The sequence below is a fragment of the Thalassophryne amazonica genome, unplaced genomic scaffold (assembly GCF_902500255.1).
Source record: "Thalassophryne amazonica unplaced genomic scaffold, fThaAma1.1, whole genome shotgun sequence".
In the NCBI taxonomy this organism is placed as follows: Eukaryota; Metazoa; Chordata; class Actinopteri; order Batrachoidiformes; family Batrachoididae; genus Thalassophryne; species Thalassophryne amazonica.
The window spans coordinates 738,079-765,533 of NW_022986231.1; the positions used below are offsets into that span (position 1 = coordinate 738,079).

At 42.1% G+C, this 27,455-nt stretch overlaps 1 protein-coding gene across 1 annotated transcript in view; it reads right to left on the reverse strand.

Moving 5' to 3' along the window:
• The window catches only part of jmjd1cb (jumonji domain containing 1Cb), a 651,485-nt gene that overhangs the window by 284,048 nt on the left and 339,982 nt on the right, over nucleotides 1-27,455 (reverse strand). The window contains exon 12 of the mRNA XM_034165192.1: nucleotides 10,823-10,985. Coding sequence (XP_034021083.1) covers nucleotides 10,823-10,985 — 163 coding nt within the window. The remainder of the gene's footprint in view (nucleotides 1-10,822; nucleotides 10,986-27,455) is intronic.

Below are 27,455 nucleotides of genomic sequence, written 5' to 3' on the forward strand. Positions count from 1 at the left end.
GGATGTTCATTCAGTTATTTAATTTTGTAGAAAAAGACATGACACAAAACTAAAGTCATTTCAAAAGGCAACTTTCTGGCTTTAAGAAACACTATAAGAAATCAGGAAAAAAAACGGTGGCAGTCAGTAACGGTTACTTTTTTAGACCAAGCAGAGGGAAAAAAATATGGACTCACTCAATTCTGAGGAAAAAATTATGGAATCACCCTGTACATTTTCATCCCCAAAACTAACACCTGCATTCAAATCAGATCTGCTCGTTAGTCTGCATCTAAAAAGGAGTGATCACACCTTGGAGAGCTGTTGCACCAAGTGGACTGACATGAATCATGGCTCCAACACGAGAGATGTCAATTGAAACAAAGGAGAGGATTATCAAACTGTTATAAGAGGGTAAATCATCACGCAATGTTGCAAAAGATGTTGGTTGTTCACAGTCAGCTGTGTCTAAACTCTGGACCAAATACAAACAACATGGGAAGGTTGTTAAAGGCAAACATACTGGTAGACCAAGGAAGACATCAAAGCGTCAAGACAGAAAACTTAAAGCAATATGTCTCAAAAATCGAAAATGCACAACAAAACAAATGAGGAACGAATGGGAGGAAACTGGAGTCTGTGACCAAACTGTAAGAAACCGCCTAAAGGAAATGGGATTTACATACAGAAAAGCTAAACGAAAGCCATCATTAACACCTAAACAGAAAAAAACAAGGTTACAATGGGCTAAGGAAAAGCAATTGTGGACTGTGGATGACTGGATGAAAGTCATATTCAGTGATGAATCTCGAATCTGCATTGGGCAAGGTGATGATGCTGGAACTTTTGTTTGGTGCCCTTCCAATGAGATTTATGAAGATGACTGCCTGAAGAGAACATGTAAATTTCCACAGTCATTGATGATTTGGGGCTGCATGTCAGGTAAAGGCACTGGGGAGATGGCTGTCATTACATCATCAATAAATGCACAAGTTTACATTGATATTTTGGACACTTTTCTTATCCCATCAATTGAAAGGATGTTTGGGGATGATGAAATCATTTTATCATCAAGATGATAATGCATCTTGCCACAGAGCAAAAATTGTGAAAACATTCCTTGCAAAAAGACACATAGGGTCAATGTCATGGCCTGCAAATAGTCCGGATCTTAATCCAATTGAAAATCTTTGGTGGAAGTTGAAGAAAATGGTCCATGACAAGGCTCCAACCTGCAAAGCTGATCTGGCAACAGCAATCAGAGAAAGTTGGAGCCACATTGATGAAGAGTACTGTTTGTCACTCATTAAGTCCATGCCTCAGAGACTGCAAGCTGTTATAAAAGCCAGAGGTGGTGCAACAAAATACTAGTGATGTGTTGGAGCGTTCTTTTGTTTTTCATAATTCCATAATTTTTTCCTCAGAATTGAGTGATTCCATATTTTTTTCCCTCTGCTTGGTCTAAAAAAGTAACCGTTACTGACCCGTGAGTGAGTCAAATTAGAGTGAGAGTCAAATTAAATATTTATCACTTAATAATAACCTGTCATACTTCGTTTGTAAGTACTTTAACTTTAATATTCCAACATAAGAATTGCAGCTGAAGTAGAAAAATCATTACATTTCAACATTTTCTGGGACTGAGATTCAGATTAAATATTTATCACATCTACTTTGCTGTGACATATGACTTCATGAAAAATTTTGCAGTTTTATTTCAGACGATGTGGCTACAGAAACAGTTCATCTGTGGTAATACAGGGAGGCACTTATTGCCTTAATCCAAATTAAAAAAAAAGTCACAAACATAAATAATACATGACCTGTGTTCTTATAGCTTTTCAAAAGCCAGCAGACTTGCGCGCACGCACACACACACAAACACACACACGGCTGCAGCGATCGGACCCAGTCTTAATTTTAGACGGCTTTAAACAAAGCCGCCCGCTATTTTTTCCAGTGTCTTTTTCGAAAATTGAGCGCTCAAATGACAGCAGGACGGCTCGCTGCCTAAAACCTTGGTTCCCGCTCCCGTCTGCTCCCGTGAATTTTTAATCGCGTACCGTCCCAATCACGTTATAACAGCAAAGTTGACTCCCATCCCGTGGGATTCCCGAAAAAAAGTCAGCCTCTACTACGAACACACACTCCATACAGTGGTCTCGCACACACACTGTTATCATGTTTTCCGATTGTCCGCTGCGTGGAGAGTGGCAGGAAAAACCGATGACGCTTTCTCGCAAGGTGCGAGACAAGACGTGATGTAAATAAGAAAACAAAAAGGCGGCGGTCAGGTATTTTGGTTCTGAGCAATGAAAATAAAGAATTTGAACATTTTAAACCAAAAAGAATGCCACTTGTCCGGTCGGACAATGATTAGGGCATACTGCTTGTCCGAACACATTTTACACTTGTCCCGGACAATCGGACAAGCGTTAATGTCGATGCTTGTGTGTGTGTGTGTGTATATATATATGTGTGTGTATGTGTGTGTGTGTGTGTGTGTACGTACACTTTGCACTGTAAATTATAAAGAAGACAATGCTCATACAGCCGACGGTATTTTACCCAGTGGTGGGCACAAGCTAACCGAAAAGTCAGCTTCGATAACCATTAATCCGCTAACTGAAAAGTTAACATTTATAACGCTAAACGGATAAACTGTAAAAAAAAATCAGCGGAAGTTACCGATAACATTTAGTATTGACTTGGTTGCAGCCACATCGGTTTACACTGCTGGCTACTGATAAGCTGGGTAAATTCCCAGAATCACAAACACAAAATGAACGCATGTAAAATAAATAAATAAAAAATTAAACCCCAAACACTGTCATCATCTTTATCAAAAGCAGTTAATCACAGCATTAGAAGTCACAGTTTATCTCTATATTGCAGTTGTATGTAAAAGTTTGGGCACCCCTGATGATTTCCGTGATTTTCCTTTATAAATCATTGGTTGTTTGGATCAGCAATTTCAGTTAAATATATCATATAGCAGAAAAACACAGTGATATTTGAGAAGTAAAATGAAGTTTATAGGATTTTTAGAAAGTGTGCAATAATTCTTTAAACAAAATTAGGCAAGTGCCTAAATTTGGGCACCCCAACAGAAAAAATACATCAATATTTAGCAGATCCTCCTTTTGCTGAAATAACAGCCTCTAAACGTTTCCTATAGCTTCAAATAAGAGTCTGGACTCTGGTTTAAAGTATTTTGGACCATTCTTCTATAGCATGATGGAACCACCTCCAAATTTCACTGTAGTTAGAAAGTGTTTTTCTTGGAATGGTATGTTCTTTTTCAGCCATGGATACCGCCCCTTGTTATGTCCAAATAACTCAATTTTATTTTCATCAGTGCACAGCACCTAATTCCACAATGAAGCTGGCTTGTACAAATGTGCTTTAGCATATCTCAAGCAACTCCATTTGTGGCCTGTACACAGAAAAGCCTTCCTCTGCATTACAGCATCATACAGCATCTCTGTGCAAAGTGCACTGTATAGTTGAACGATGCACAGAGACACTATCTGCAGCAAGATCATGTTGTAGGTCTTTGGAGCAGGTCTGTGGGTTGACTATGACTGTTCTCACCATCCTTCACTTCAGCTTATCTGAGATTTTTCTTGTCCTGCCACTTCATGCCTTAACTAGTACTGTGCCTGTGGTCTTCCATTTCCTCAATATGTTCCTCACAGTGGAAACAGACAGCTGAAATCTCTGAGATAGCTTTTTGTATCCTTCCCCTAAACCATGATCTTGAACAATCTTTATTTTCAGGTCATTTGAGAGGTGTTTAGAGGCTCCCATGTTGCCACTCATTATAAGAGATGCAAAGAGTGGAAACATTTGCAAATGGCCACCTTAAATACCTTTTTGTACGACTAGATTCATCTGCGTAAGGAGGTCATGGGTCAGTAAACTTACCAAACCAATTTTGTGTTCCAATAATTAGTGCTAAATGTATTCAAATCAATAAAATGTAGAATTTTGTTCAAACAATTATTGCACACTCAGTAAATACAAGAAACTTCATTTTCATTTCTAAAATATCAGTGTGTTCGTCTGCTATATGATATATTAAATTGAAATTTCTGATCCAGACAGCCAATGATTTATAAAGGAAAATCATGAAAATTATCAGACTTAGCAAGCATATAACTATATATACTTACAAACCGTTAACAGAGCTGTGTTCACAAACACAAAACAAAAGCACGAAAAATAAATAAATTCCAAACACAGTCATCGTCTTTATAAAAAGCAGTAAACTGTAGTATTGTCACAGTTTATCTCTGTATTATACTTATAGCGGCTCACTAGCGTTGCATTCAATACAACTGGTAAAATCTACACCTCACTCGTCGCTCGTTGAGCTTCCCCACTGAAGAAAACCCACATAAGTTTTGTCTTTAAATAAAAATACAGCATTAAGTGTATTTTAAAAAGTTAAGATGTATGTACACGCTGTCTTTAAAGCAGATACACTAACTGACGATTTACGCTACAGCAGCTCACCTCGACAAAACAGACTGTTGCAGACACACAACAGACAGGAGCTAACATGTATGATTTTAGGGTTTACAAATGTTTTTGACCATTAAACTTTACTCAGATTACCAAAAAAAAAAAAAGTTTGCAGACTGAAAGTAAAAATAAATTATGCAAAGTTTCTATAATGAGTTGGAATGGCGTGAGAGTCCATAATATTTACCAGTCCACTTTAGACCTCAACAGTTTTTAGAAGAAGAACTCAACCCTTTTATTTCCTGTTAATTGCGTAATTTTTCAATGTTAATTTATTGTCTGAATGTATTCATAAATTGTTTCAGTTCTTGTTATCATATACACACTATTATTATTATTATCATCAGTAAAAGTAAGTCCCTTCGGCTACTCCCTCCTTTTCACTCGGGGTCGCCACAGCAGATCCAAGGTAAATCTGTATGTTGATTTGGCACAAGTTTTAAGCCCCATTTACACTTAGACGGTAAGAGCTCCCGGAAGCGTCCCGGAAGAGTTTTTGGCCGTCTTAAGGATCACACGCCGTTGTTAACGCCGGCACTACAGGGCATGACTTAGTTCCGGCTTTACCGGGAATCGTCGAAAAAAATTATTCAACATGTCGAATAATTCCGGGAGCGCTCCCGGAGAATTTGCGTGACGACGGAGATGACGGAGACAACGCAAACAACGGCGTTTAATACTTTTTAATCGCTGTTTCATCCTGCCCCTCCCTGTAGTGCCGCAGTTTACACCACCGTAATTGGCGGCCGGCGTTGTATCCCTAATCAAAGGCATGTAAAACGTCGATAGAGCCCACATCGGCGTCCTCAAGGGAGTTTTAACTGGCGACAGAGGCAGACAAAACAGCAGCGCTAGCGGACAGTACGCCATTCTAAACGCTACCTCCCGGTTAACGGCGTTCCAAACGGCCGATAGGCGGTGGTCAATATAAAACGCTAGCGCGCTGCATGCAGGCCTCTCAGTCGCCGGCCAGCTCCAGATATTTTTACAGAGAAGCTCCAGTATGCCTCCTAAAAGAAAATTGGCAGCGGCAAGGACTTACCAAGAGGTCTGGTTCAGAAGCAGAGAATAGCCCTGTGGTGGAGATGGAGCAACACGGTGAGGAGGGTAAAAGGAAGGAGAATAAAGGCTGAGGATGATCTCCCTCCCCCTGCAGTGACAGAGGCATGTATTCCTGCTGCTTCAGCCTATTATACTCTGGGGGAGGTGCCTATATGCTAAAGTTCCTGGAGTAACGCAGGATTTGCCTGGATAAATCCAGCGGTACACAGGGCATTATCGGCGGCAGCAGAATACCGCCGTTCTCACGCACGTCTTAACCTGCGATTGTAAAGGACAGAACTGGGTATTAACCCCCGTTGCCTGACATGTGCCAGATGCTACGGCGTCAAAACGCTGCTTTATTCGGCGGATTTAGCGGCATTTTATCCACGTATTTAAGATAATACAGCGGCCAAAACGTCGGTGAAATGCTCCGCCCCTTTCCACTGCGAAAACAGCCAGAACTACCGCGAACTTCGGTCTACGTACTGCCCGCCGACAAAACCGTCTATGTGTAAACTAGGCTTTATGCTGCATGCCCTTCCTGACAACTCCACATTACGAGGTCTGTCAATAAAGTAACGGTCCTTTTTATTTTTTTCAAAAACTATATGGATTTCATTCATATGTTTTTACATCAGACATGCTTGAACCCTCGTACGCATGCGTGAGTTTTTCCACGGCTGTCGGCGACGTCATTTGCCTGTGAGCACGCCTTGGGAAGGAGTGGTCCCGCCCCCTCGTCGGATTTTCATTGTCTGGAAATGGCGGAATGAAAAGGACTTTTTTCCATCAGAATATTTTCAGAAGCTGTTAGAGACTGGCACCTGGAAACCATTCGAAAAATTTATCTGGCTTTCGGTGAAAATTTTACGGGCTTCACAGAGAATAAGTTCTGTTAGTACAGCTTTAAGGACCCCTTTAAGGACGCTCGGCGCGCCATGCTCCGAGCTGCGACAACGAGGCACAAGCCACCGGACCATTTCTAAACAGATGGCTCTGTGGATACGAGAACGTCGTGTGCTCTTTCTCTGGTTATCACAAGAGCTGGACATCAGCCATTTTCCGGCAGATTTCACTTTTAACAAGAGATTTTGTCATGGAAAGCCGCGCGGAGGCTTCGCGCGTCACGACCGATTCGCTTTGGAAGCGAGACAAAGGAACACCTCCGTTTCGGCGTGTCAGAGGACAAGTTTGGACATGTCCAGCTCTCCACAATTTCACTGATACTTACTGGACTGGTAAGCACTGAAAGCCGAGATAGACATGTCCAAACTTGTCCTCTGACATGTCGAAACGGAGGTGTTCCTTTGTCTCGCTTCCAAAGCAAATCGGTCGTGACGCGCGAAGCCTCCGCGCGGCTTTCCATGACAAAATCTCTTGTTAAAAGTGAAATCTGCCGGAAAATGGCTGATGTCCAGCTCTTGTGATAACCAGAGAAAGAGCACACGACGTTCTCGTATCCACAGAGCCATCTGTTTAGAAATGGTCCGGTGGCTTGTGCCGCGTCGTCGCAGCTCGGAGCATGGCGCGCCGAGCGTTCTTAAAGGGGTCCTTAAAGCTGTACTAACAGAACTTATTCTCTGTGAAGCCCGTAAAATTTTCACCGAAAGCCAGATAAATTTTTCGAATGGTTTCCAGGTGCCAGTCTCTAACAGCTTCTGAAAAAATTCTGATGGAAAAAAAGTCCTTTTCATTCCGCCATTTCCAGACAATGAAAATCCGACGAGGGGGCGGGACCACTCCTTCCCAAGGTGTGCTCACAGGCGAATGACATCACCGACAGGAGTGGAAAAACTCACGCATGCACACGAGGGTTCAAGCATGTCTGACGTAAAAACATAGAAATGAAATCCATATAGTTTTTGAAAAAAATAAAAAGGACCGTTACTTTATTGACAGACCTCGTACATGGAGAAATGTGGCAGGGGTAGGGTTTGAACCGGAACCTATCACACTGAAACTAAGTGCACTAACCACTTGGCCACCATCTCTTATAGGCATGACATCAACCAATGAAAACCACAGACCCCACATGGATTGATCAACATCTCCAACCACACTGGTGTCATCCCCACTCCTATGTGGGCAGGGACATCAATCAGATTGAGAAGAAAAATTGTGAGCCCTGTGATGTCCAACACAGGAGAGAGGTCTTGTATTGGACTGGAATTGTTTTTTTTTTTCTGAGTGGCACAAATAATTTTTATGGCATGTTATTGTTTTGTAAACAGTTGTACAAAAAACACCTCAAACATTTCCTGCATTTTAATATAAAAAGTTATATATAACTTTGCTGTTTGCTAACATTTGTGTATATGTTTTTGAAATTTAAAATTTATACTTGCATTCTAAGTTATAAAAATGGTTTGGTAAACATGTTTGTGGATTTCACAGTAAAAAAAAAAGAATAACGTTTTTGTTTTCAGTTTACAGTTGTACGCAAAAGTTTGGGCATCCCTGATAATTCTTTTCCTTTATAAATCATTGGTTGTCTGGATCAGAAATTTCTGTTAAATAAATCATATAGCACACGAACACACTGACATTTGAGAAGTGAAATGAAGTTTCTTGTATTGACAGAAAGTGTGCAATAATTAAACAAAATTAGGCAAGGGCATAAATTTGGGTGCCTTTGTCATTTTATTAATTTGAATACATTTAGCACTAATTATTAGAACACAAAATTGGTTTGGTAAGCTCATTAACCCTTGACCTTATTAGACAAATAAATCCAATCATGAGAAAAGGTATTTAAGGTGGCCGTTTGCAAATGTTTCTCCTCTTTGCATCTGGGAGCCTCTAAACAACTCTCAAATGACCTGAAAACAAAGATTGTTCCACATCATGGTTTAGGGGAAGGATACAAAAGCTATCTCAGAGATTTCAGCTGTCAATTTCCACTGTGAGGCATATAGTGAGGAAATGGAAGACCACAGCCACAGTACTAAGACCCAAAGTGGTAGACCAAGAAAAATCTCAGATAAGCTGAAGCGAAGGATGGTGAGAACAGTCATAGTCAACCCACAGACCTGCTCCAAAGACCTACAACATGATCTTGCTGCAGACAGTGTCTATGTGCATCGTTCAACTATACAGCACACTTTGCACAAACGATGCTGTATGATGCTATAATGCAGAGGAAGCCTTTTCTGCGTACATGCCTCAAACAGAGTCACTTGAGGTATGCTAAAGCACATTTGGACAAGCCAGCATCATTTTGGAATAAGGTGCTGTGCACTGATGAAAATAAAATTGAGTTATTTGGACATAACAAGGGGCGGCATGCATGGCTGAAAAAGAACACAGCATTCCAAGAAAAACACTTGCTACCAACAGTAAAATTTGGAGACGGTTCCATGATGCTGTGTGGCTGTGTGGCCAGTGCAGGTACTGGGAATCTTGTTAAAGTTGAGAGTCACATGGATTCCAGTCAAAATCAGCAGATTCTTGAGAACAATGTTCACAACAATGTACGCCAGCTTTCACTGAATTAAATATTCGTTCCATTGAAAGAATGTAAAAACATTCATTATTTGTTTTATATAACAGCTCCAATAGATCCTTGTCATTTGACATTTTATTAATTTATAAACAACAGAAAAGGGACATACATTTTGGTGTTCCACTGCTGCTAAAGTCCAAATTGTGATGTGCAGTCCAGTGATGCTGTGCAGTGGCTTAGTTCCTCTGTCCAGCCAAAAATCACGTCAGCATTTCACGTGAACAGCTCTTCATGCATCCAGACAGCTTACAGCGGAATGGATTTTGTGTGTGCATGTTACAAGAATTAGCAGCATCAGTTAGCTCAATCAAATCAACGTGTTGTTGTCCCCCGCGCGCGCACACACGCAACCGGGTCGGTCGACTGTGTACACCCTCAGTGCAGCAAATAAAAAAAAAAAATCACATCAGAAATTACTCCAGCTTTTCTTCTTTCTTCAGCTATTTAAGCTGCTATTTTCTGCCTCTGTGGAAGTGCGCTCTGTCCTCTACTGCACAGTGTGGCTCACGTCAGAAACAGTCATTTAACATTATTATTTTTTGTCTTGGTGGATCATTTTCATTGTGTACAGATGCTGCTGAGTCTGGCTGTGGTAAAGGCTGCTGAATGAAACGCTGTGAGTCGTTAAACTTTAAACCTCCAGTTGATCTATACCTGATCGATCAGGGCTTCTCATGAGCGCACCGACGTGCAGCGATGGTGCTTTTATTTTAGAGTCACAATGGTTATTGTTTGATGAGAGAGAGAGAGAGCGAGAGAGAGAGAGAGAGAGCGAGAGAGTGACCAACCTGCTGTTTCTGTTGTGTTTCTGGATTTATGAGTTGAGGTTCGATTCCCTGTTCTGAGAACACAGGCGCTGTGGGCTGTGTGATCATGTTCTCATGTTCTCCAACTGATTCCTCTGGATGCAGCACTCAGTTTTTGGTTGTGTACAGGAGCGCCGTGTTACACAGACTTGCATGCAGTGACGCTGTGCTGCGCAGAGCTGCTTAAAACTGTGTCTAGCGCTCTATGCCGAAGAAAATTAAACATGTTTCATTTCTTCCGTCCTACGTGCGTAGCCCTCAACATATTGCTGCGTAGGGAGAAAAAACTCAATGTAGAGCTGCTAAAAGTGGGCGGAGAGCTGATCAACTCGGCATAGACGATACCCCCACAATAAGCAGCTCTACGAATACGCCAATGTGAAAGGGGCCTTAGCTCAATCAAATTATGTCTCGGTAGCGTCGTTGTCCCCCGTGCACACATGCAACCTGGTCGGCGCTTGTGCATGCATGTACTCCCAAAAAAAGACTGTGTACATCCTCAGTGCAGTGTAAAAAAAAAAAAAAATCACATCAGAAATTAGTCCAGCTTTTCATTCCAACTTCCTGCCAACAGCTTCCAAACAGCACAGTGGATTTTGTGTGTGCGTGCGCGCATGTTGTGTGCGCATGCATGCGTGTGCACAAGGACATGCATGCATGCGTGTGTGCATGCGTGAGCAGAGTGCAATGGTACCAAACGTATGGAACCAAATTTGCACTCTAAATGAAACCAAGCCGCACTCTGAATGCAATGCAACACAAATGGGATGAATTAATCCCTGTCATGTAACATACAAAGCACCAATCAAATGACAAGGATCCACTCAGCTGTTATATAAATACTGAATGGTTGTGTCATTGATGTGAAGGCAGCGATTCAGGGTTGTTTGTGCTCATACCACATGGACTTCGGTTCACAGGATTGCACGTTCAATATTTCTTTTACCCAAAAGACAGTCGGTACCTGCATCTGCGCCAAGCGTGGCTTGCTGTGACCATCCAAGTAGGGTCGTTGTAGCTGGACTTCTTTCCCAGTCTGAGTTTGACTTCTATCCATCTGCTCTTGCTTCAGTTGTGACAGTGTCAACGTCCTGATTGGGTTCACAGAGCTTTTCTTTTCCAGATCTCTGCAGAGAGAAGATTTTCCATTTTACAAGACATATCATTTATTGAATCAGGGGGATCCATGTTATTGCCTTATGAAAAACGGATTATAAATTTATGTCAGTCAGATGACCAACATGAAGACAGAGCTGAGTGATATTTTCTGCACGTCATGTGAAATGAAAGTAGACTGTAGACATAGCTCATTATTCTGATTTAAGAGGCCTTAAAGACAAGATTTAGAGATGGAACTTCTTCATTCTGAAAACATACGAGGTCTGTTAGAAAAGTATTGTACCTTTTTTATATGGATTTGATTCATATGTTTTTACGTCAGCCAAGCTTGAACCTTCGTGCGCATGCGTGAGTTTTTCCACGCCTGTCGGTTGCGCCATTCGCCTGTGGGCAGGCTTTGAGTGAGCACTGCTCCACCCCTCTCGTCGTCGTCTCATTGCGATGAAATGGCAGAATGATTTGGGCTTTTTTTTTTTCCATCAGAATTTTTGCAGAAACCATTAGAGACAGGCAGCTGGAAACCATTCAAAAAATTAATCTGGCTTTCGGTGAAAATTTTACGGGCTTCACAGAGAATAAGGAGTGTTACTACAGCTTTAAGGACGGCCCACAATGGCGCATGGTGCTCCGAGCCGCCATCGAGAGGCAGAAACCACCAGATCATTTCTAAACAGATCGCTGTGTGGAGCTGGGACCGCTGTGTGCAATTTCTCTGGTTATCACAAGAGCTGGACATCAGCCATTTTCCGGCAGATTTCACTTTTAACAAGAGATTTTGTCATGGAAAGCCGCGCGGAGGCTTCGCACGTCACGACCGATTCGTTGATGAAGTGACACAAAGGAACACCTCCATTTCGGAGTGTTAGAGGACAAGTTTGGACATGCCCAGCTCTCCACAATTTCTCTTATACTCACTCGACTGGTAAGCACTGAAAGCCGAGATAGGCTTGTCCCAACTTGTCCTCTAACACTCCAAAACGGAGGTGTTCCTTTGTCTCGCTTCATCAGCGAATCGGTCGTGATGCGCGAAGCCTCTGCGCGGCTTTCCATGACAAAATCTCTTGTTAAAAGTGAAATCTGCCGGAAAATGGCTGATGTCCAGCTCTTGTGATAACCAGAGAAATTGCACACGGCGGTCCCAGCTCCACACAGCGATCCGTTTAGAAATATCTGGTGGTTTCTGCCTCTCGACGGCGGCTCGGAGTGCGGCGCATCGTGCGCCATTGTGGGTCATCCTTAAAGCTGTAATAACACTCCTTATTCTCTGTGAAGCCCGCAAAATTTTCACTGAAAGCCAGATAAATTTTTCGAATGGTTTCCAGCTGCCTGTCTCTAACAGTTTCTGAAAAAATTCTGATAGAAAAAAAGCCCAAATCATTCCACCATTTCCTCGCAATGAAACGACGATGAGAGGGGTGGAGCAGTGCTCACTCAAAGCCTGACCACAGGCGAATGACGCAACCGACAGGCGTGGAAAAACTCACGCATGCGCATGAAGGTTCAAGCTTGGCTGACGTAAAAACATATGAATCAAATCCATATAGTTTTTGAAAAAAATAAAAAGGTACGATACTTTTGTAACAGACTTCGTACATTGTGTTAATGAGTCGAACGCCAGACCCAAAACCTTATTTTTCCACTTTACCTCAGTTACCTTCAGAATTACTAAGTTCTATCTCCATCAGAAATTTTTTTGTGTCAAAAATTTGTTTAAGATGCTAAATAACTACTACCTCTAAAACACATTATTCCAAAAGCATCATTCTGGAAACAGGGTCAGCTCTGTACAAACAAGACAAAAATTAATACAACAGCATTAATGACCGATTTAGACAACAAAATCCATAAACTACTCCCCAAAGACCTTTCTGACATTAACCCAAAACCTCGTTCAAGATATAGTACTTTATGTTCCTGAATGCAGTAAAACTTGCATATAATGGATTCAGATGGACCAGAGAATTTTGTCCGTTATAATTAAAATCCGCTATGTATAAAACAGACAAAATCCGTTATATAAGTCCAAATTGTGATGTGCAGTCCAGTGATGCTGTGCAGTGGCTTAGTTCCTCTGTCCAGCCAAAAATCACGTCAGCATTTCACGTGAACAGCTCTTCATGCATCCAGACAGCTTACAGCGGAATGGATTTTGTGTGTGCATGTTACAAGAATTAGCAGCATCAGTTAGCTCAATCAAATCAACGTGTTGTTGTCCCCCGCGCGCGCACACACGCAACCGGGTCGGTCGACTGTGTACACCCTCAGTGCAGCAAATAAAAAAAAAAAAATCACATCAGAAATTACTCCAGCTTTCTTCTTTCTTCAGCTATTTAAGCTGCTATTTTCTGCCTCTGTGGAAGTGCGCTCTGTCCTCTACTGCACAGTGTGGCTCACGTCAGAAACAGTCATTTAACATTATTATTTTTTGTCTTGGTGGATCATTTTCATTGTGTACAGATGCTGCTGAGTCTGGCTGTGGTAAAGGCTGCTGAATGAAACGCTGTGAGTCGTTAAACTTTAAACCTCCAGTTGATCTATACCTGATCGATCAGGGCTTCTCATGAGCGCACCGACGTGCAGCGATGGTGCTTTTATTTTAGAGTCACAATGGTTATTGTTTGATGAGAGAGAGAGAGAGCGAGAGAGAGAGAGAGAGAGAGCGAGAGAGTGACCAACCTGCTGTTTCTGTTGTGTTTCTGGATTTATGAGTTGAGGTTCGATTCCCTGTTCTGAGAACACAGGCGCTGTGGGCTGTGTGATCATGTTCTCATGTTCTCCAACTGATTCCTCTGGATGCAGCACTCAGTTTTTGGTTGTGTACAGGAGCGCCGTGTTACACAGACTTGCATGCAGTGACGCTGTGCTGCGCAGAGCTGCTTAAAACTGTGTCTAGCGCTCTATGCCGAAGAAAATTAAACATGTTTCATTTCTTCCGTCCTACGTGCGTAGCCCTCAACATATTGCTGCGTAGGGAGAAAAAACTCAACGTAGAGCTGCTAAAAGTGGGCGGAGAGCTGATCAACTCGGCATAGACGATACCCCACAATAAGCAGCTCTACGAATACGCCAATGTGAAAGGGGCCTTAGCTCAATCAAATTATGTCTCGGTAGCGTCGTTGTCCCCCGTGCACACATGCAACCTGGTCGGCGCTTGTGCATGCATGTACTCCCAAAAAAAGACTGTGTACATCCTCAGTGCAGTGTAAAAAAAAAAAAAATCACATCAGAAATTAGTCCAGCTTTTCATTCCAACTTCCTGCCAACAGCTTCCAAACAGCACAGTGGATTTTGTGTGTGCGTGCGCGCATGTTGTGTGCGCATGCATGCGATGGCGGCTCGGAGCACCATGCGCCATTGTGGGCCGTCCTTAAAGCTGTAGTAACACTCCTTATTCTCTGTGAAGCCCGTAAAATTTTCACCGAAAGCCAGATTAATTTTTTGAATGGTTTCCAGCTGCCTGTCTCTAATGGTTTCTGAAAAAATTCTGATGGAAAAAAAAAAAGCCCAAATCATTTTTTGTGTCAAAAATTTGTTTAAGATGCTAAATAACTACTACCTCTAAAACACATTATTCCAAAAGCATCATTCTGGAAACAGGGTCAGCTCTGTACAAACAAGACAAAAATTAATACAACAGCATTAATGACCGATTTAGACAACAAAATCCATAAACTACTCCCCAAAGACCTTTCTGACATTAACCCAAAACCTCGTTCAAGATATAGTACTTTATGTTCCTGAATGCAGTAAAACTTGCATATAATGGATTCAGATGGACCAGAGAATTTTGTCCGTTATAATTAAAATCTGCTATGTATAAAACAGACAAAATCCGTTATATGTATAAAACGGACAAATCCGTTTTATGCATAAAACAAACAAATCCGTTTTATGCATAAAACAAACAAAATCCGCTATATGTATAAAATGAAGAAAATCCACTGTATGTATAAAACAGACAAAATCCATTATATGTATAAAACGGACAAAATCCGTTTTATGCATAAAAAGAAGAAAATCCATTCTATGAATAAAACAGACAAAATCAGCTATGTATAAAATAGGCAAAATGTGTTATATGTAAAAAACAGACAGCATCCGTTTTATGTATAAAATGATCAAAATCTGTTATATGTATATGTATAAAAGGGACAAAATCCATTTTATGTATAAAACGGGCAAAATCTGTTATATGTATAACGGATGTCCAAAATCTGTTATATGCATATAACAGATTAGTTACAGCCAGGAGTCTCTGGGTTCTCCCCAGACAATGGATTAACGGCACCGTGCCATTATACTGTGGCATCATCTTGTGATGTTTTTTGATATGACAATTTATTCCTCAACCTTCGTCAAAGCCATTTAAAGATGCCAATCATGTCTCACCTTTCAGCTGATTAAAGTCACTATCTGGGATTCTTGATGTGGTCGATAAAAGAGAATCGTCCACTGTTTCACACCGGACAGTTTTATCCGTTCCTCATTAACGTGCCTTTTCATGGGGCAGCCCACAACAGCTCTCAGGCGTGGACCGGACCATTAGTATCTCCTGCTTCGCCAGCTAGTAAACTGATGTTACGGTCCCTCGTGTAAAGGAAAAACAACAACATACTTTGTGCATTTTTTTGTGGGACTTCAATGATAATGTACTTTTCCTCTGAATGCATATCTCATAGGTTATGAGGTGGGGTACACCCTGAACAGGATGCCAGTCTGTCGCAGGGCCACATATAGACAAGCAAATACATTTACACCTATGAACAATTGAACGTTTCAAATCCAATCCACCTAATCGGCATGTTTTTGGATGTGGTAGGAAGCTGGAGCACCCAGAGGGAACCTACAGAAACAGGGGGAGAACAGTTTCAATAAATGTTTAGTTTCAATAAATGTTGTTATGAGCTCATGATTTGGGTGTTATTGTGAGCTTAAGTATCCGATTGCCCAATATTTTGGAAACATGTATGTAAAAGGTAAAAACACCATGGTCTAATTAAGTTACTTCCAGAGCTATTTGGTATATTTTAAGTGTAGATTGTTATATATTGTGTAATAAATAACATTCTATCATAAGAAGAACTTGGTGTTGGAGACACCCCCAAAGCATGATGCTTCCACCCCCATGCTTCACAGTAGGGACGGTGTTTTTGGGATGGTACTCAGCATTCTTCTTCCTCCAAACACGGCGAGTGGAATTAAGATCACAAAGTTCTATTTTGGCCACAACTGACCACAACTTTCTCCCATGACTCCTCTCGATCATCCAAATGGTCATGGGCAAACTTAAGACGCGCCTGGACGTGTGCTGATTTAAGCAGGGGAACTTTCTGTGCCATGCATGATTTTAACCCATGACGCCTTAGTGTATTACCCACAGTAACCTTGGAAACAGTGGTACCAGCTCACTTTACGTCATTGACCAGCTCCTCCCGTGCAGTTCTGGGCTGATTCCTCACATTTCTTAGGATCATTGATACACCACGAGGTGGGCTCTTGCATGGAGCCCCAGTCCAAGGGAGATTGACAGTCATGTTTATAGCTTCTTCTATTTTCTAATAATTGCTCCAACAGTTGATCTTTTTTCACCAAGCTGCTTGGCGACTCATCTCTAAGGGTGATGAGACAGCTTATAGAGAGGAGGTCCTGAAGCTGGCAGCCTGGTGTTCAGAGAATAACCTCGCACTGAACACCAAGAAAACCAAGGAAATCATCGACTACAGGAAGCACAGCATCGACCCACCCCCCTTTTTCATCAATGTCGAGCGTGTGGAAAGGGTTCACACCTTCACGTTTCTCGGCGTCCTCATCTCCGATGATATCTCCTGGTCTGTGAACATCACATCAGTCACCAAGAAGGCTCAGCAGCGGCTACACTTCCTGAGAGTCCTCAGGAAGCACAAGCTAGACTCCAACCTGCTGCTGACCTTCTATCGAGCATCCATCCAGAGCCTGCTGACATACTGCCTCACAGTATGGTACGGCAGCTGTACTGCTGCAGACAGGGAGAGGCTCCAGAGAGTCATAAAGACAGTCCGAAAGATCAATGGCTGCCCTCTCCCCTCTCTGATGGACATTTACAGCTCCCGCTGCCTTAGCAGAGCCCTAAACATCACTAAAGACAGCTCCCACCCTGGCTTTGAACTGTTTGACCTGATGCCCTCAGGGAAGCGCTAGAGGTGTATTAAGACCAGAACAAACAGACTCAAAAACAGTTTCTTTCCCAAAGCGGTAACCATCCTGAATTCCCGCATACATTGACGATAATGTGCAACATTCCATCCCATAATGTGCAATATTTATAATTTTTAATAATGTATATAATAACATACTTATTCTGCAATGTACATACCATCCAAGACTGTGCACCTTACCTTCTAATGTTTACATCGTACATATATTTTTTTGATACATATTATTTGATATCACTGCTTTTCTTCTCACTTGCCTGCACTGATTTTGGAGTTGGCTTTTAATCTTGTTGTACATCGTATAATGACAATAAAAGGCATTCTATTCTATTCAATTGCCCCGTAGCCCTTTCCAGCCTCGTGGAGGTCTACAATTTTGTCTCTGGTGTCTTTGGGCAGCTCTTTGGTCTTAGCCATGTTAGTAGTTGGAGTCTTACTGATTGTGTGGGGTGGACAGGTGTCTTTATGCAGCTAACGACCTCAAATAGGTGCTTCTAATTTGGAATAATAAGTGGAGTGGAGGTGGACTTTTTAGAGGCGGACTAACCGATCTTTGAGGGCCAGAATTTCTGCTGATTGGCAGGTGTTGAAATACTTATTTGCAGCAGTAACATGCAAATAAATTATTAAAAAAAAATCATACAATGTGATTTCCAGATTTTTTTTTTTTGGGGGGGGGGGGGGGGGGGGGATTATGTCTCTCACAGTGGACATGCACCCAAGATGAAAATTTCAGACCCCTCGATGATTTCTAAGTGTGAGAACTTGCAAAATCGCAGGGTGTTCAAATACTGATTTTCCTCACTGTATTTATGGAGTTAAATTTGTCTCATTAATACCTGTAAAAGCACAGAGGGTCATCTGTGATCAACAAATAGTCCTTGATTTGCAAATGTGTTTTGTGATTCACAAACACAAATTTCCAATTTGTAGCGTGTGTGTTGGTGTTTACAAATAGATGTGTATTTTGTAAATACATCATTTTTTCCATTTGTAAAAAACAAACAACAAAAAAAGCATTTGCTAAACTGAAAATTCTGCTTGTGAAGTGTGACTCCGCATGCTGGCTGCTTTTCACACTCCTATCAGGTAGATGGCAGTGTTCTATGCATTTTGATGGGGGGGGGGTAAGACGAGTCTGATTTCTGATTTCCCATAATGTCTTCCGGCGCTTGGGTTGGTTTAATACTCAAATCTTCTTTATTCTTTCTTCTTGATTACTTTAAAAGTATGATATTTTCATTTTGTAAAAATGACAGAGTTGCTGTTAATGAGTTGATAAACTGTCCAGAATTTGTCTGTTTATAAATGAAACCATAAGTGAAAGTGCCTTGCGTTTTATCTACACTGCCATCATGAAAGGTAAGTGAGACGTCTTTGCAGTAGCTGACAGAGTATTTAAAGACACAAGTGTTGCACTGAATTTAATCAGAAGCTTCTGCAGTGCTAAAAGCAAGTAGCTTTTTGTTACTAATCCCTGGCCTTGAATAAAGGTCTGCCTTGTTTAGGTGGCGGGTTTGAGCATTAAATATCACACAATTTTAGCATCATGCATTTTAAACGCACAATCTAAATATCATTTCATCATTTTTGAACCCTATTTGACCCATGGCGATCTTGCGAGGTCATCCAACTGAAGCTCATCGAGCAGTTGACTACGTTACATTTACTCTGCCTCGTTTCTACATACAGATGCACTGCAACTACATGCGGCAGTGCAATGAAGCTGGTTTTTCTTGCATGTACAATTACCAAATATGCAATGAGTTGTACATCGACATGTAACCAAACTGACAAGCCTTTGTGGTACAGAAGGTATTGAGGTCAGTACTGACACCCATGCACCACTCTCAATTTTCCATCCTATGGTGTGTGGTGGAGGCAGCACAGGTTGCTGTTGGTCTGCTTGGTTCCATACAGATGCTTGGTAACGTGCTCTGTCTGTGAAAAGACAGGGCATCATGAGTTGGTGGTAACGTTTCCAGTAAATGTGTCTGAACAAAGAGTGTTAGCTGTGCTCTGTCTGATGAAATGCAGTCAGTCTTAAAGACTTTGCAGATGAAAGCCTCTGCACCTGCACAGGTGTGCTCACTGAGATTCCCTTTGCCAAGGTTTGACAGGAGGTTGTAACACTTCTTGAAAGTCTTGAAGCAGGATTTCTTGCTGTGACCAGCTAGAAATGATGTGGTGTCACAACCTATGACAGCATGAAATGGTGGATGTACACTGAATGGGGATGTGCTTCAGTTTCTTCGCTGTTTCCGTTTTCATCCAAACCTTCTTGCAGGACATCTTGTTGAAGTGAGTGACCAAGTGAGTGAGTGATGCAACAACAATCTGAATATGAGACATACAATTCTATATATTATATGCACCAGCTATTCACTGTATAAAGTACATATAAACAAAACCTAACTACCAATATACGTATTAACATATGTACAGCACTGGACAGAATATCCACACTACTACAACAGAATGAAAATTACTGAAATTGACTAGGCCATTTCTCATTTCTACTACTGTGAAAGACTTATGTATATATACATACAATGATATATATCATACACATCAACTATTTACTGCACAAACTATTAGCAAACCTTAATACTAGTATACTTATTTACATTTACAAGAGTACTGGAGGGAAATATCCACAGTACTACAGCAGAATGAAAGTCACAGACCCATACTGACTAGGTCATTTCTCATTTCTACTATTGTGAAAGACTTTAGTGTAGCTATGAAGTGATAATCAAAAGCCCTTCTGAACTAGGCTATTCATTAGCTACTCAGTGAAAGCAGTTACCACATATTACCACGTACATTTTGGAAAATGCTCAGAGCTGTTGATCCCTCATGGTGTGCCAACAATAGCAGCAGAATCCATGGGGATTTTCCAGAAGTGAAATTTGGTCACAAATGGGAAGTTTACTATTGACTCTAAAGTCAAACTTTTTTGTCCTATCCTAAGATAGGACAAAAAAGTTTTAATGTTCTGTTTATCAGTTTGATGTTCCAAAGCAGTGCAGTCATGAAAGAAAGGTCATTGACCTCTTCCTAAAGATCATGTGCAGAATGAAATTTCAGTGATTGTTTGTGAAATACCTAAGTATATAAATAAAATAAAGTTCTAGAAAAGTCCAATGCACAAGGATTCAGACTGAAAACATGGTCAAGCCTGAATTAACAGTCATACCTGCAGGACTAATTTCATAATCATTCATAGTCACAAAATGTTTTTGTTTTCCCCCCAAGATGGCGCTGTCGATGCAGCTGCCTGTTACTTCAGCTCTGCCCCCTCTTTTCCTACTTTCGCTATTTTTAATACTTTTTAATAGTGTTTTGTTGTTTTTATTTGCAGTGGGTGGTACCCTGTGCATATGGGAAACCCATTTTTGTAACTCTTGTGATTTGTTTTCTGCTTCTTTCAGCACTTTTTGAGACAGCGCGGGGAAATCCCTTTGTCTCCGGCTCCGGACGTCCCATTGTTTACAGCCGGGATCAGCTGCCTGGACTAAGAGACTCTATGTACAGTGGGCCGGGTCCCCACTATCCTGAGCACCTGGACATACCTGCAGACATATGAAGGAGACGGAGAGGCTGCAGGGATGGCCGGACAAAGCAGAGAAGAACTTATATTCCGTCTGTGGTCATGGGGAACGTAAGGTCTCTCCACAATAAGATTGAGGAGCTAGCAGCGCTAACCCGTTTCCAGAGGCTGTATAAGGGCTGCAGTCTCATGTGCTTCATGGAGACGTGGTTGGATGAACATGTAATGGACTCTTTAATTAACATGGACAGCTTCACACTTATCCGTGCGGACAGGACATTGGCGGAGAGTGGGAAGAAAAGAGGAGGAGGGCTCGCCGTTTATGTGAGTGAGAGATGGTGCAACACAGCTCATGTTCACGTGAAGGATCAGATCTGCTCCTCGGACGTGGAGCTACTCGCGGTGAGCATGAGGCCGTATTGTCTCCCATGCGAGTTTGGAAGTGTGGTTACGCTCTGCGCATATATTCCTCCCTCTGCAGACGCCAACGCTGCCTGTGAGTGGATCCACAGTACAGTCACACGGCTGCAGACAACACCTCCGCTCTCTCCTCCTCATCACCGGGGACTTTAACCACGCCTCCCTCTCCGCCACCCTCCCCACTTTCACCCGGTACGTCACGTGTAAAACCAGGGGCAATACAATACTGGACCTTTTTTATGCTAATGTGGAGGACGCTTACAACTCCGCCCCCCCTCCCCCTGCTCAGATGCTCGGATCACAACCTTGTCTACCTGCTCTCCCAATACACACCCAGGGTAAGAAGAGAGCCAGTGCAGAAAAGGTCAGTGAAACTCTGGACTGAAGAGGCCACTGAAAGGCTGAAGGACTGTTTCAGAACCACAGACTGGAGCATGTTTCAAAACTCTCAAGGAGAAGACATCAACAGCCTGACTCAGTGTGTCACTGACTACATGAACTTCTGTGTGGAGAGCACTGTGCCCACCCGGAGGGTACGGTGCTTTCCCAACAACCACGCCTGGGTGACCCCCGAGCTGAAGGTCCTGATGAACCAGAAGAAGAGGGCCTTCAACACGGGAGACAGAGAGGAGCAGTATAGAGTCCAACAGGAGCTCCAGTGGAAGATCCATGCAGTCAAGAAGGTGTATGGAGGGAAGACGGAGGAGCAGCTTGCCCGGAACAACATCAGGGATGTGTGGAGAGGCCTCAAGATTGCCTCCGGATTTGGACAGGGTGCCAGCAGGACTGCAGATTGAGATTCTCAGTTTGCAGAGGAGCTAAACAGTTACTTTAACCATTTTGGCTCCTCCACACCTGCCCCCCTGCCTGTTCCCAGCTCTCCACACGTCTCCAGCAGCCAGCCCTCCAGTCCCTCTGACTCCCCACCCTTCTTCCCCCTGGCCACCTCCACTGCACCCCGGACTTTGTCCCTCCTCTCCCGGGACTGTATTCGGCACCAGACCACCTCAGCTCACAACTCAGCTCCCCCCTCCCCCTCCCCCTCACTGTGACTCCGACTGAGGTGAGAGGCCAGCTCCTGCGGCTGAAGCAGAAGAAAGCAGCAGGATCTGATGGGATCTCCCTGAGGCTGCTGAGGACCTGTGCAGATGAGCTCTATGAGGTCCTCAGCCACATCTTCAACATGAGCCTCAGCCTGGGGGTGGTCCCCACCCTGTGGAAGACCTCCTGTGTGGTCCCAGTTCCCAAAACACCGCACGCCAAGGAAGCAGTCCACTACAGACCAGTTGCCCTGACCTCCCACCTCATGAACACCATGGAGCGGCTCGTCCTGTCTCATCTCCGCACCATGGTGAGCAACATCCTGGACCCGCTGCAGTACGCCTACAGGCCCAACATCGGGGTAGATGACGCTGTCATCTACCTGCTGCAGCGGGCGTTCACCCACCTGGAGACCAGCGGGAGCGCTGTGAGAGTCATGTTCTTTGATTTCTCCAGTGCTTTCAACACCATCAGACCAGCGCTGCTGCGGGGGAACCTGGAGGACGCAGGAGTGGATGGACATTTCGCCGCCTGGCCCATCAACTACCTCACTGACCGCCCACAGTACGTGCGGATGTCAGTCTGGGGTAGTAAGGTGCAGCATCGGAGCCCCCCAGGGCACCGTCCTCTCGCCTTTCCTCTTCACCCTCTACACCTCAGATTTCACCTACAACACAGACAGCTGCCACCTCCAGAAGTTCTCTGATGACTCCGCCATTGTGGGTCGTGTGTCTGAGGGGAACGAGCTGGAGTACCGTTCGGTCATCACAGACTTTGTGGACTGGTGTGAGCGCAACCACTTGTGTCTCAACACCAGTAAGATGAAGGAGATGGTGATCGACTTCAGGAGGAAACCACCACCTCACCCACCGGTGAACATCCAGGGGGAGGACATAGAGACTGTGGACAGTTTCAAATACCTGGGTGTTCACCTCAACAACAAACTGGACTGGACTCTCAACACTGATGCCCTGTACAAAAAAGGCCAGAGTCGCCTCCACCTCCTGAGGAGACTGAGATCCTTTGGAGTGAGCAGGCCTCTGCTTAAGACCTTCTACGACTCTGTTGTAGCCTTAGCTCTACTCTATGCTGTCGTCTGTTGGGCTCCAGGCAGCGCAGAGTGGGAGAGAAAGAGACTAAACAAGCTGGAAATATTAAAATGTATCCTCAATAGTTAAATTGCTGTACTACTGGGTAAACAACAGTTCTGATCTGCGATGGGTGAAACTCACAAGGGAGTAATCACTATGGCCAGAAGGGGCCCTCAGCAAAAGCTAGGTTTCCCTCCCAGTCAACACTGGGAATAAAGACTTGGTGGGTATACAGTTTACCCCATTTTGGAAGTCAATTGTTCTATTTGAGTGTTTTGTAATTTGTTCTTTGGTCTGTTGATGTTCTTATTTGTATTTTCTGGAGGTTTGTGGAGGAGGAGCATAGTGTTTTATCATCTTAAGGTATGTCACAGAAAATTAAAACAATGTCACTTAATGTTAACGGTTTGGGCAAGCCAATCAAAAGGGTCAAGGTAATGACGAAAATTAAGAAGGAAAATACACACTGAATCTTTCTACAGGAAAACCATCTCTCACCCCAGGAGAGTGAAAAATTTAAAAAAATTTTGGGACAGAAAAATTTTCCATAACTCCTATGTCCATTGTCAGAAATGAGGCGTAGCAATTTTAATATCAAACTTAGTGAAATTTGAGACATACAAGGAAATAAAAGATAAAGAAGACCATTATGTCATGGTGGAGTAAACTTGAAGATAATATTGCAACTCTTATTAATGTTTATGCACCTCCCGACAGCAATAAACTATTTTTCAAAGACTTTTTTGATACAATTTCATAAGAGATGGAAGGTATCTGTATTTGTGGTGGGGATCTAAACATAATTCTTAATAACAATTTGGATACAACTAGTCAAAATAAAAGTAAAAAGCACTTGCCAAAATTTCTAAACAGCAGCCTTGAGGAAAATGGTTTACTGGATGCTTGGAGGTTTCTCCACCCAGTACAGAGAGATTATACACATTACTCAGATCCCCATTCAGTTCACTCCAGAATTGATTTTTTTTTAGACGAAAATTGTTACAGATTGACTGATATTATTGAATATAATATTATTGATTGAATATATTTGACTATCCAAGCAGATACTCCTAAAAACACACACAATATGGTGCCTTAATGTTGGGATCCTTAACAATAAAAAAAAAAGTTGGTGACACAGAACAGGAAATTGACACTTTTCTCAAAGACAATGACAATGGTGAAGACAATCCGTTAATACTGTGGGATTCTTTGAAAGCTGTGTTAAGAGCGAAATTAATAACATTGACTGCACACCTAGAAAGAGTTAGAATAGAAAATACAAAGACCTGACTAACAATTTGAAGGATTTGGAACAGACGTTTAGAGTAAAAAAGGACCAATGCATACAAGTAGAAATAAAAGAACTGATGGCTCGGAGATTACGAATACAAGTAGATGCAGCTGTGCACAAAATTAGAAACGCTATCACACAGAAAACAGTGAATCATCCAAAAGAGACTGAACAAATATTTAAAGACACTATAACAAACTCTATTCACAGGACCCAGTAGATAAGCAGGCAATTAAGGATTTTTTATAGTCAGTGGATCTTCCAAGCACTGGTGAAATGCAAAATAAAACCATTACAAGGAAAATTAGAATGGAAGACTTGAACAAGGCACTCAGCAGATTAAAGACAAATAAAACCCCAGGCAGCGATGGATTCCCTACTGAGTGGTACCATACTTTTCATAATAAACAGAACCCACTGTTATTAAGATGTCTTAACTGGACACTGAAGAAAGGTCAGATAACCCCATTGTGATGTCTTAACTGGACACTGAAGAAAGGTCAGATAACCCCATCTTGGAAAGAAGCTATTGTGTCTTTGATTCCAAAAGAAAACAAGGACAGGGAAAACTGTAGAAATTATAGGCCAATATCTATTCTAAACATGGATTACAAGCTATACACCTCAATTATTGCAAAGAGATTAGAAACATTTGTGACAATTTAATAGATGAAGACCAATGTGGGTTTATACCAAGTAGACAAACATAGGACAATATTAGAAGAACAATACATTTATTACATAAAATTAATAGAGAAAAAAATAAGTCCAGCCTTTATCAGCCTTGACACAGAAAAGGCACTTGATAGAGTACAATAGGAGTTTCTATACCTTACGTTAGAAAGCTTTAGATTTAACGCAGAATCAGTAAAAGCTATAAAAGCAATTTATCAACAACCCACAGCGAGGATTAAGGTAAACAGCTCCCTGTCAGACCGTTTTGAACTGAGCAGAGGGACGCAGCAGGGCTGTTGCCTCAGCTGTATGCTTTTTAGTCTGTATATAGAACCATTGGCTCAGGCGATTAGACAAGATGAGACGTTAAAAGGGATTACCACAGCTGAAAAAGTGCATAAAATAGGTTTGTTTTCAGACGATGTAATGTTGTATCTTAGCAATTTGGACACCTCTCTCCCCCGGCTCATGGGACTATTGGCGGAGTTTAAATCATATTCGGGATACAAACAGAAGATAGCAAAAACACAAATCATCCACTTTAACTACAAACTCAAAGGGGAATTTAGGAATAAATTTTATGTTAATTGGAAAGCTAAAACAGTTAAGTACTTAGGGGTTAACATACCCAAATCATCAGAATTATTCTATGTGGCTAACTACAATCCACTTAATGACTTAATAATGAACAACAAAAGGATTTGGAGAAATGGCCCACCTACCCACTGGATTTTCCTAGTAAAATAAGTGTGGTGAAGATGAATATAGTGCCCAGACTGTATTTGTTTCAGTCGCTGCCATTCGAAATACCAGCAAAACAATTTGTAGCATGGGACAAAATGATGTCTAGATTCATATGGGGTGGTAAGAGGGTAAGAATACGCCTGTCCACACTTCAGCTACCAAAAGATAGACGGGAAATGTCTCTTCTGAATCTGAAACTGTATTTTCAAGCTGCACAGTTGAGACCTTTATGTTGTTGGTGTGATAGTACTTATGAAGCACGGTGGAAGGATACTGAGACGTGTAACTGGCTATAAGATTCAAAGTATTCTTGAAGAGAATCATTTGGACAACTCAAGTATTCTTGAAGAGAATCATTTGGACAACTCTCTAAGAAATAAATTAGACGCTATATTCTCATTAGAGATATGGTTCTCACTGGTAAAACAATTAAAATTAAAAACTAATCAAAAATTACTGAGGTGGATTGCCCTAGATGAGGATTTCAGGCCAGGGACACATGACTCAGTGTTTAAAGAATGGATGAGTAAGAGTTTGAAAGCCTATTGTGTGGCTAGTAAAAACAATAAAATGAGGAGTTTTCAAGAACTCAAAGACACATTTCAACTTGAAAATCAGGATTTGTTTAGGTATTTTCAACTGAGGGCATCAGGCGGGATGGTCAGTAATGGTAGGACACAAATGCATGGCTCAAACAAAGAGGTCTGATTTTTAGAAGGCTTTACTGAAGTGGATAGCAGTGGTCGGTACACGAGTAGGCAGTCCATCAAAAACAGCAGTACAGAAATCATCAGGAAAAAATGGCATAGTCAAGGCAACAGGCAGGAGGTCAGGTACACACTATGAGGCAGGCAGGAATAAGAACGCAGGTATACAGCTGGAATGAAGGCACAAGGCACGACAAACTGGCGAGGGACAAAACCACCCAGTGAGCTTATATAACTCCAGGTGGTAATCAGTAATCAGCACCAGAAGCAGGGCGTGGCCAGAGAGTGAGAGAAGCACCCATCACCAAGAACCAAGAGAAACAGAGACAGAGACCCAAGCAGAAAAATACCAACAAGAGAATAAACAAATCAAAACCCTGGTAATACAAAACTCAAACCCTGACAGAGGGACTATTATAATAAAGAAATTAGAAAGGCCGAATCTCAGGGCTTAATCCAATTATTGAAATCATTTGTGGAGCTTACCACCAAAAGATTACCAAAATGATCTCCAGACTTTATACTAGTCTTATGAGTAATTTGAAGCATCCAACACTCTATGTAAAAGCTCAGTGGGAAGGAGAACTTAATGTTACAATATCAGAAGAGGATTGGTACCAAAGTTTTTGTTTATTACAGAAGTCTACAAACTCAATTGGAAGTGTGCGATTCGTTTTTATTACTCCACATCTGAAGAGTAAACAGCAAGCTTCTTGGAGAGAATGTGGTAGTGTTGAGGCACATCACAGCCACATCTTCTGG